Source organism: Anguilla rostrata, chromosome 12, assembly GCF_018555375.3.
Source record: "Anguilla rostrata isolate EN2019 chromosome 12, ASM1855537v3, whole genome shotgun sequence".
NCBI lineage: Eukaryota > Metazoa > Chordata > Actinopteri > Anguilliformes > Anguillidae > Anguilla > Anguilla rostrata.
This window is the reverse complement of record NC_057944.1, coordinates 11,459,777-11,471,804: the sequence shown is the minus strand read 5'-3', so window position 1 is coordinate 11,471,804 and position 12,028 is coordinate 11,459,777. Positions and strand designations below refer to the sequence as shown.

The window sequence follows — 12,028 nt, the reverse complement described above, 5'->3', positions numbered from 1 at the left end:
TTACCAATGAACGTGCTATCAGCCGTAAACACAAACCCCGAAAATATGCAATTTATTTGTATAAAAGCATTGGACGAATAATGGGAGCATTATACATTTTAAGTCTTTAAAAAGCTATTGTTGCACGATTGTCTTTTATCCATATAGTATTTACTCGAGAGGAGTGGTCAACAGTGTAAGACCATCCTTGGCGGTCGAATTGTGAGGTTCTATTGGTTTCTCTTGGCTGTCAGTGAAAATATTTTCTGTAGTGTAATTGGTTGTATAGTTAGATGTGTTCTAGACTGTTCTCTACCATTCACTAGCGTTCTATCTCCCGTTCCACCACACTCACTCACTGCATTGTTGGTAGACGACAAGGGAAAAGTTCCACCTGCAGGGAGAGCCGTGATACATCTTAGTTAGGTTAGTATTTGAAAGTGAGTATCCACTCAGCATAGCTTGAATCCTTCATTCTCATAAATAAGTACATAGTAGATATGGTTAGACACGAAATGGCCACACTTGTTTTCTGATGTTTGTTGACTTTATTATTCGATTTTGCTGCCACTGTTCGTCGGTTAACGAACGTTTAATATCTAGTTTAATTACTTTGATGCTCTGTAGCTAAATGCTACGAGGGTTCAGTCTACTGCTGTGTTTTACATCGTCTTGGTTACACTGGTTAACTACCTTGCTCGTTCTAATATTCGCTTGCTACAATTAGCTAATGAATTTAAATAAGTAAATTAGGCAGATGCGCGTTCACATGTAGGAAAATTATCTGGAACATGCATTGACATATCTGGGACTTCATTCATCTGTGTCAGGTAGGGAGCAATGTTATGTTGAGAACGATGAGAATATACTGTACTAGTTTTTTGCCCAGACTGGCTGTTAAATATGCAAGTTTATGATCGAACCAAGACGATGCGTAACCAGCGTTCAGTAGCCCTACATACATTACAGTAGTAGTCAGACATATGATGCTCCTGAGGGAGAGTAAAACATAGGTAATTACGTTTACCCTCTACACTTGAGAGCATCATTTAATTGATAGGGATTTGCTGTCATGGAACAAACTAACTGGCGACACTACACCATTCCTTGGCTAAGGGGATTAGATAAAAGGCTACCGTTAAACAATGAATTCCATGTTCTAGCAAATTCTCAAACCAGCACGTACAGAAAAGCTGCACCCTCACGCTGTGGCTAATGACGTTAGCGGTTGTCGAGTGTTATACCGGTCAACTTGGAGTTTAAGGTGGTGCTCGCGATTTTCCTCTTTATTATTCCATTAAATAATGTGTTTGAAATTAACTCACCAGGAGTATGTATTGTAGTTTGACGAAATATTTTGTTTCTGGTTAGTTTGACTGTGCTAACTAAACCTAATTTTTGAAAACGTGGTATCCATGAGCTAGTTAGGTAGGGGATCCCTTCCATTATATCGTCACATTTTGTTCTTCTAGAGTAACGTTATCAGCTGTGTTTCAGTCAATATCAGGCCAGTCTTTAATTGATTCATAAGCCATCATTTGCCCCAGGGTCTAATTTTTATATTTTAGAAAACATGTCAAAGGGGCCAGCTGTCGGCATCGACCTTGGGACCACCTACTCTTGTGTAGGAGTTTTCCAACATGGAAAAGTTGAGATCATTGCCAATGACCAGGGTAACAGGACCACCCCCAGTTACGTAGCATTCACTGATACTGAGCGATTGATTGGGGATGCAGCAAAGAATCAAGTTGCAATGAACCCTACAAACACGGTGTTCGGTAAGTTCAATTTCAGTCGCACAATTCATTTGTGCGCTGTAATGTCTTGAGGCTGGACTCTCCCCACTACCATTAGTACTAACTGCTTCAAAGTCCAATATGTATTTGTATTAATAATGACTTGTTGCTGGGAGATTTGCTTTCACTATCATTTTAGGGCTGAAATATTAGAGGTGTCTTGTATCAATTATAGGAGTGCTTGCTATGTAAACAAAAGTTAATCAATGAAAGCATCAATTAAATTTTTTGTATTTTAATGTTTGCCACTGCTTTACTCTTTCATTTTGCCCTTTCAGATGCTAAGAGGCTGATTGGTCGCAGGTTTGATGATGGAGTTGTTCAGTCAGATATGAAACACTGGCCATTCACGGTTATCAACGATTCTAGCCGTCCCAAAGTCCAAGTTGAATACAAAGGCGAGACAAAGACTTTTTACCCTGAAGAGATTTCATCCATGGTGCTCGTGAAAATGAAGGAGATTGCTGAGGCCTACCTTGGAAAAGTGAGCGGACTTCCAAGTTTATCCATAAGTTTATTTAATTTAATAAATGAATTTGTTTATTTTTTAAGTATCATAACCTACAACTGTCACGTAACAGTTGCTGAATTGTACAAAGTAGTTAAAGTATGTGTACGGTTGTGTGCTAGACTTAGGGACCATTCTGACTTGTCTACTGCAGACAGTTACCAATGCTGTGATCACGGTGCCCGCCTACTTCAATGACTCCCAGCGTCAGGCTACCAAAGATGCTGGAACTATCTCTGGTCTTAATGTGCTGCGTATCATCAACGAGCCAACAGCTGCTGCAATTGCATATGGCTTGGACAAAAAGGTAATTTCATTCAATTAATTTAATGCAATAATGTTTTCTGATCATCTGTATTCTTGCTGTTACTGACTGGTCTTTCTGTGGATAGCAAGTTTACCGTTAAAACACTTTATGTTCTAGGTCGGTTCAGAAAGAAACGTCCTGATCTTTGATCTCGGTGGTGGCACCTTTGACGTCTCCATCCTGACTATCGAAGATGGAATCTTTGAAGTGAAGTCCACTGCTGGAGACACCCATCTGGGAGGAGAGGACTTCGATAACCGCATGGTCAACCATTTCATCACCGAGTTCAAGCGAAAGTACAAGAAGGACATCAGCGACAACAAGAGAGCTGTTCGCCGTCTCCGCACCGCCTGTGAAAGGGCCAAGCGCACCCTGTCCTCCAGCACCCAGGCCAGCATCGAGATCGACTCCCTGTACGAGGGGATCGACTTCTACACCTCCATCACCAGGGCTCGCTTCGAGGAGCTGAACGCCGACCTGTTCCGCGGCACCCTGGACCCAGTGGAGAAGTCCCTCCGCGACGCCAAGCTGGACAAAGCCCAGATCCACGACATTGTCCTGGTGGGCGGCTCCACCCGCATTCCCAAGATCCAGAAGCTGCTGCAGGACTTCTTCAATGGCAAGGAGCTGAACAAGAGCATCAACCCCGATGAGGCTGTAGCCTATGGTGCAGGTAATGGTCTCAACATATTCCATGGCCCATAGCCTAATCTGCTCCCATAAACAGTTATATTTGCATTAGGAACATTCTAGTTCCTTTCTTGGCTGTCTGGAAACTGAGCGAATATTGTGGTGTGCTGATTTGTTGACAAATCGTATCTCTTGCTCGTTCCAGCTGTCCAGGCTGCCATTCTGTCCGGTGACAAGTCTGAGAATGTCCAGGACCTCTTGCTGCTGGATGTGACTCCTCTGTCCCTGGGCATTGAGACAGCCGGCGGGGTGATGACCGTCCTGATCAAGCGCAACACCACCATTCCAACGAAGCAGACCCAGACCTTCACCACCTACTCCGACAACCAGCCTGGTGTGCTCATTCAGGTGAGAGGGAGAGCAAATTGAATTGTTCGCTGTGATGAAGATGATTCCCAAATCATTCGTAGTTTCCACCAGAGGTTGCAAGACATCCTTGGATGTCTGAGCGAACGCACACTTTTCCTTTTATATCACTGCCTTTATTTTTTCAAATGTAAATTCTAGCAGTCCAAGTGCTTCAGGAAAAATGCATTTTTGTGAAATGTCCTTACCCATAATTCTTGCTGCAGGTTTATGAAGGTGAGAGAGCCATGACCAAGGACAACAACTTGCTGGGCAAGTTTGAGCTGACTGGCATTCCCCCGGCACCCCGCGGCGTTCCTCAGATTGAAGTCACTTTTGACATTGATGCCAACGGCATCATGAATGTCTCTGCTGCCGACAAGAGCACTGGCAAGGAGAACAAGATCACCATCACCAATGACAAAGGTACAGGACTGAGCCTTTATGGAGTGGTGGGGGTTCAAACAGTCATCCGGTTGTCTGGGAAGTTAGAATGCCTAAACAGGTTCTTCTCACCTTCTGCTTAATCAGGTCGACTCAGCAAGGAGGACATCGAGCGTATGGTCCAGGAGGCTGAGAAGTACAAAGCAGAAGACGACCAACAACGTGACAAAGTCTCTGTTAAGAACAGCCTGGAGTCATATGCCTTCAACATGAAGTCAACTGTGGAGGATGAGAAACTGCAGGGCAAGATCAGCGATGAGGACAAGCAGAAGATCCTGGACAAATGCAACGAGGTCATCAGCTGGCTGGACAAGAATCAGGTGACCATTTTATGTTCTTATTGTATTTTGTTTTAACAACGTGTTAATTAGAGGTTTTTTTTAATGTAATTCTGAAATGTAAATCATTGATCCTACAAATAGTAGTTAAGTGTTGAGTATTCAAACCAGATGATCCGGTTGGTATTGAAATATTGAACTTTGAATGCTTTGAAATTCTGTTACTGTACTGTACAGTACTTTAAGAGTTATAGTTTATAGACAGTCTGCCAGTACAGATTAGTTTTAAGTTCAGTATTGTAGATTGTAGATTTGTTTCATTTCCTGTCATCTCTTTCTGTAGACGGCCGAAAAAGATGAGTTTGAGCACCAGCAGAAGGAGCTGGAGAAGGTGTGCAGCCCCATCATCACCAAGCTGTACCAGAGTGCTGGCGGCATGCCAGGCGGGATGCCCGACGGGATGCCCGGTGGCTTCCCAGGAGCGGGGGCGGCGCCTGGAGGAGGAGGCTCCTCTGGACCAACTATCGAGGAAGTGGATTAAGCTTCTGCATGGTCCTGCTTCTTGACGGTTTACTGCTGGCAGTCCAGTTAAAGAGTATTTTATTTAATTTCCACTGAAATGGCATGTATCGGAATACTTTCAGAAAGCTTGAATATTGAGTTATTTGATAACAATTCCTAAATTGTGTTACGTTGGTATAATATAAATTATAACGTGTCGCACTGCTAAAACCTGGGCACTTCTTCTTTGTTAAATTATTTATTCTTGTTTGTCAAGTTGTTCTGCTACAGTACTGTATTGGCCTGTCTATTTTTAAATTCATATTACTGTAAATTTGCCATGTTTTCTGGCATTTGCACTTGCACTGTTAACATGTTTTTAAAGCTACCTAATAAAGAAATGTTGTGAACATGCTCCCTTGTGTAAATTTAACTATTCAGAGTACTTATGCACTTATTGTACATTGCTTTTTAAAAGTGTCTGTCAATGCAATGTAACTTAATGTAAGTTTATTACACACCTGGAAACTGAGAAGTGTCAGACAGCACAAAACAGGATTTGATTGGTCGGCATTAACAGCTTTGATGCCCAAATACCAAGGATTTGGTCTCCTATCCTGGAATCGCACTGCCAATGCTGGTTTTTATTTTATCGGAAATTATCCAGTAATTAGATCTTGTCTTAATTTTCAGTTAATATTGCATTTTTTCAAAATGGGGAACAATATTTTACAGCTCATTTCCTGTTTTCACAATTTATCATGTCATGCAGACAGTGTCCTGTCAACCCTTTCTCTGAAAAGATAGTAGCTTTTACTTGTGTGGGCTTGTTCAAGGCATATTCTAGGCTTGGCTATGACTGATAGGTGACAGGTGCTTTCTGATGGAGGTTATTTTTAACGTTTACGTGCTTTGTTTTAAGTTCCGTATTTGGCTTCTTCCAATTAGTGCTGCTGTCCCTTAGGAACCCCAGACAAATGGCAGTGACAGGTGAGTGGAACATGATACTGTGGGAGGGAGAAAGATAATGTCTTCTGGGTTGTAATTTGCACAGAACCCCTGAGAATTTAAAGTGAATCCCAATGCATTTTTTGTCCTGTCACTTTTAATGGCTCTATCCTGATATCTTTTTTTCCAATTGAAAAAGGACATGCCGTCTATGCAGTAATAGTTTTATCGTTATGTTTATGATCTGTGCGTTGTGTACTTTGCGATGAAAAGTAATGAGCATGACGACAGCAGATGGAGTCCTGTTGCGCTGCAGCCTTTAAACACCACTTTCTCCAAGTCGCACGAGCGTTTTGAGACGAAATGAGGATTACCCGTCCCCGAAAGTATTCCCAGACTGCGACTTAACAGCCCGGTGCCCCCGTGTTAGATAAAGCACCAATTCAGCAGGCCTGTGGCTCTTTCCTCTGCACTCAACCAGACAGCTAATCACACACAGCAACCCCCCTCCCTCACCCTCGAAATACAAAACAAACAAAAAGAAATTTAGTGGGGTGTATTTGCTCATATATAAAGTGTTATGGTGATCATCACAGATGATCATTACAGGGTCGATTGCCTACAATCCCTTCACCTCCATTCATCAGAGCATTGTCTGCTTATGACATAATGAGAGATGAAGGTCTACACTCAGCAACCGAGATCTTGAATGCACTTGTAATGTACAGGTGACATGGCGCATTTCCAAACATCCAACGTATGCAATTGTTTGTTCATGCTTTCTATCCGATTCAGTGCGCAAGGCCAAGATCACATTTCTCCGGCATTCCATTTGACCAGGCGACCAACTCTGCAATAGGGCGTCTCATGTCTCCAGCAGTTTTATTATGGGATGTTGAATGTCAGTTGACAGTCGGTAATACGAGAGGATGCATGCTTGGAAAGATTGCTTTCGAATTTGACTCTGATGGAATCTGGCACAGGCTACTTCTGGATGTGATTCAGATTGGGCGTGGACAAATGCAGTCCAAATCCAGTTTTCCCTCATTCAGATCATAATTAATCATCAAACATAAATCGTCAAAATCAACAAAATATTTTTCTCTGAGAATCAGCACGAAAGCATATAATTTTTCATTTAATTTGAGAATACAATGTAGCTCATTACCTGTATTGTTCATCTTGTACGTCTTGCTAATCTTTACCAAAGGTGTGAATAATTGGGTGGGGGGGCACTGTGTGTTTGAATATCTTCCTTTTATATTCATTTCACTGTTCATTACAGTGTAGAAAAGTCTGCATCATAGGAAACACAGATAAGAGTCTGGGATAATTTTATTTTCATGAAATCCTTTTTGTAATCTTGCGCATGTCTTTCTCTCCAGGGCCGTCAGGAAATGAGACAATGGATGCCGTATTCAAGTACAATCCGCGAGCACTTCAAGAGGAAAGTATGTATTTATTCTTGGTTAGAAATCCAGCAGTCCAGGGAGGACATCAATGATGTAATTCCCAGGACTTGGACTTGTCGGCCAGACAAAAGGCCTGAATTTGCAAGAGGCACAAGATCTGTTTCATGTTCATTTCATGTTTATGCAATCTCATGAAGCAAATGATAAGCTTAACTGGCCATCCTGTTTTGAAACAGCTATGGCATAGTCATAGGAACCATATTGCTTCATGGCCACCATAGATATCATGATAACTCACTGAACTGATGTTTTGTTGTGTTCCTTTCTGTATTTAGGTACAGGTACACCTCGAGCATTTAGCATAACCTCCACCCCCCCAGCCCCCAAGTACAATGAGCTCCCCACTACACAGGGCCGTGCACAGACATTTTGTGGGGCAGGGGCTCAATTGAAAAAAAAAGGGCAACCTCCACCCCCCATGCACCATCCCCACTATTTTTATCCTGATATTGCCACACGACACCACGTTCATAATTGTTCATAATCACACACTATGTTCATAATATGGGCCCTGTTTTGGGTCTTCTGAAACATATTTCCTTAAAGTAATACATCATTCATTTTTGGACCCAATAAACTTATCCAGACATTTTCATGTTCTACAGATAATATCCCCAACAACACTACAACAGCATCTCACACAGACATCACATACAGTTTAGTCTTCAATGTTTTTTACCTTTATTCCAGGAACAGGGATAACTAAACACAAAACACTGTCACAAAGCACATGCAATATTATAAACACATTTCCTTAATCCCTCTTTTCTTGGCATTGCACTGCAACCAGCAGATGAGCAAAATTAACTACTTGTTCACCATTAACCGGACCAAAACAGCGGCATAGTATAAAATTTACTGACATGCATAGTGACCTGGAAGCAGTTTTACCTATTTGGCTCACTGTGAATACAACTTATATTAAAAAGTAGACCAATGTTCTTTTTTGTCTTTGTTTACATTTTATAAACTTCTGTTTTTTCAAAATGAAAGCAAGTTAATGAAAGTGCACTGTTCTGACCCAGAGCACAAAATGATTAGGCTATAATTGAATGGTGACGGAGACGTTGCATTGCAAGCTGCCTACATATATTATGAGAACGTGATTCAATATCATTTAGCCATTACTTTGTGCCGTCAAAATAAATTTTATAATATTTTAAGGCAAAAAACTACAAGTGTAACTTTAAATAAGATTAGATAAGCTGTGCCACTCTGAAATGCCTGATTTGAGGATTTCATAACTATTTTCATGTCTTGTGTCATTTTGTTATTCTGAGTATATTTGAGAAATACAGTACAGTTGCAGCAGCATGATTTAGTAACATGTTTTGTGCATCACAAGAGAGGATAAACCACTCAGCATGACCACAAACTTGCTAATACGGTACGCATTCACTCACACACACAGGCGCGCAAGCACACACACATACACACAGACACACAGACACACACACACACACTAAACAGACTAATTTATTACATGTGTTACGTCTATAAATATAAATCTCCAATTTCCCATTGTATTTTGCCTTTGATTTAGGTGTATTTGCCCATAATACCGGTGACGCCAAATCCTATTTCCCTTTTCAAGTTCTGAGTAATCAATAACATGCAAAAGCAGGCTACTGCATTTTTTTTTTTTTTTGTTGTTGCATTTTTAAAATTAGCAGCGTGCCACTACCACCCATTTGAAGCAACCGGCTAAACAAACGGACTAGCCTACTGTCCGTGGCATTACTAAAGAAAAGCAAAGTGAGAGGGCAAAAGGGCAGGGGCTCAAGCCCCCCTTGAGGTCTATCTGTGCACGTGCTTGCCACTACAGTCAGGACAGCCTCTACTGCCAGACTAAAAACACGCCTGTATACACTTTAACTTGGTTTAATAAACCCCAAATGTGAACATTTACTCAGGCCTAATAATACTTGCATGTAACTTAACATTATGCTGTTGGTTTATGTGATGACTATTATTGTCATTGCAAGACTCATACCTAGGTACCCCTGCTCTTTGCTTAAACCTTTTCTGATATACTTTTGTAAGTCACACTGGATAAGAGTGTGTGCTTAATGGTTACATATAATTTAAATATCAAATAATTTCCATGCATGTATTGTGTGACTGAGCATTAAACAAGGAAGTTTGTGCTGTTTAAAAAAGAGATCTGTAACAGTTTCACATATGGACACCAGAGGGTGCCTTGAGGCCAAATGATTTCAAGCTTAGGGAAAAATAATGAACTCCACATTATTTCTCTGATTCACAAATTATTGTAATAAACTTTAACTGACAAGTTGCATTTTTGTCTGTTTTATCATCTGTTTTTTCTTTAGCTTTGAGTTTCTCTCTTTTCATTCTGGCTAAACAGATCATTTAGATTCTCAAAAAATGTCTTGATTTTCAAAAGCAATTGAAACAGCTTATGTAGCTTATTAATACATTTTTGAGTACATAGGCATGATTCTTCATACAGTAATATACAAATGTAAACACACACATGCCAGCACCCAGACAATCTACCTTTTCCAAAAATCATTATGCGACACAACACAACACAAAGTTATTTTTACCTCTGTTACTGTAGATTGTTTTTATAAAGTTGAGGATGGAAATTCAGTCTATATTTAATATTCAGATTGTAAACACAGCATACACTCAGGGAATTTTAATAAGAAAGTTCTCTTTTTTAGAACGATAAGAAGGACAAAATCTGATTTGGAAATATGAGGCCTCTTTGCATCCATACACCTTAGATGGTTAATAGCAAAATTATTATTCAGAAAACACCAGATAAATAGCTCTCACATACTTTACACAACTTTAATGCTCAGTCCACAATCTGTGGCTGAAACAAATCAATATTTGCCCTTAACTTTGTAATTTAATGCAAGTGTTACTTTTTCATTGCAAAACAATTAATGAGTCAATATTTATGGACCTGGGGAGATGAACCACAGGTGAGGAGTTATGGGGGGATGAAAAGAAAAATAAAACACTCACATGAGAAGAAAAGCAATATGCCTGCAGAAACGGTTTTGTGAAACCTGTAGAAAGAGGAGTAATGAATGGCAGTGATGATGCCAATGATGATGCCAACAAAGCATGCCATGACAGATAGGATGATGAAGGCATGGGTGGCATTCATATATGCTCAAGTTGAACTGAGATCACTGCTATTAGATCTGGCTGTAAAAATTGAAAAATGTTTTTATTTTTTATTTTTTGCAAATGCTTGTTCATTAAACATGTGAAACATCTTAAGTCTGGAACACTGAAGAAACAGTTTGCAAAGTCAAGCATGCTGTAGCCATACAATAACTGCATGCATAAATATGCAACTGAATGCATAAATATGGCAGATACCGTGTATGCTATGTGTTTCCAGTAGAGCATGAGCTTGCTTAAAATTTGAACAGCTTCTATTATTAATTTACATACATAATAGAATGACTCCCAAATATTATATGGAATAACACTGCTTTAAGTTATTAATTGAAATTCAGGCAGTTGACTGAATGCCTCCAAGTTATTCAATTCAAATTGATAATTGAGCAAACAAAATGCCCTAACCTCTATAAAAATTGAAAATGGAAACCGGTCAAATTGAAAACCAAGGCAATCTCTTCTTCCGCTCATTCTAAAATCAGTTTATGCAAGAGACTGTTGCTGCATATTTGCCATCTGGCCTTAAATTTGAACCGATAAATTTAGGTAAGCAACATTTTATCTGCCTCCCACAGTATGTTATGAATACTGCAAATAAATTTGCGGTTAGTTGTGGGCTAACAGATAAGGACAAAGCGCAGCTGGAAGATTAAATAGGCTAGCCTGGGAGCAGGGCCACATATTATACATTACCAGAGCTAAGCACTTTCTGGTCTGGCATTGCTCTTTTCCCTTTCTTTGAAACCCATTTTAGAAAGATCCCATACTCTATACTGCATATGCTCCCGAGTATAGTGAATTTATTAAAACCAGAAAGTAATGTTTCGAGTCTAATGGCTCTTCATCCGACAAACACCAACCGTCAACCAAAAAGTGCTCAACCCCAGTGATTGGCTAACACACACAGTAATAGTTTTCCTGGCGGGATAGCACAAAATATATTGGGGTAGGGAAAGGGGGTAATACAAGCAGCAGAAAGCCCATTCCTTTCATTATTTACACACACACACACACACACACACAAGCACATTCAAAAGATTGTCTGCAGGCTGACAGGTCATCGCTAGCTCACTAGCAGTATGGCTAAGATGGTGGCATTTTCAGCATTGATAATTCACTACACACCTACTGCTCCTGTTCTTACCGATGCTTTCTGTATGGGTGAAGCACCTACTGAGGGGAGTACCGCCACAGGCCCGGATGCATGTAGCTGCTCGACTGGCAGTACTGCATCCAGTAATCTGTCACCATGGAAATGATAAGGAGCACATTCCCCACTCGGGCACAGAATAACCCTCCTCCCATGAAGCTGTACATCCTGCACGCACGCAGACTGACAGAACTGAGCGTGCTCAGAATCCGAATCGTGAAGCTGCACCTGTTGTGTGTCTGCAGACTGGCAGTCAGACGAGGGCATTCACTTGGAATCAAACGGTTATGCCCTTCAGTGTCAGCTGACTCAAACCCACACTACATCTGGCAGGATGAGATGAAATGTGTCCAATGCTTTTAGAATCCGGACGATAGTCAGCTGTGGTCAAAACACAAACCAGCATCTAAAGGTTTCAAAGTTACTTAGGACAAATTGCACAGAT

At 40.7% G+C, this 12,028-nt stretch overlaps 1 protein-coding gene across 1 annotated transcript; it reads left to right on the top strand.

The window, feature by feature from the left end:
• The first annotated feature begins 308 nt into the window (after positions 1–308).
• LOC135236533 (heat shock cognate 70 kDa protein) lies at positions 309–5,263 on the top strand. The gene is made up of 9 exons (XM_064302989.1): positions 309–419; positions 1,548–1,757; positions 2,054–2,259; positions 2,438–2,590; positions 2,708–3,263; positions 3,426–3,628; positions 3,853–4,051; positions 4,157–4,389; positions 4,691–5,263. The coding sequence occupies exons 2-9, from the start codon at positions 1,553–1,555 to the stop codon at positions 4,886–4,888; spliced, it is 1,953 nt and encodes a 650-aa protein (XP_064159059.1). The 5' UTR covers positions 309–419; positions 1,548–1,552; the 3' UTR covers positions 4,889–5,263.
• Positions 5,264–12,028: the final 6,765 nt, after the last annotated feature.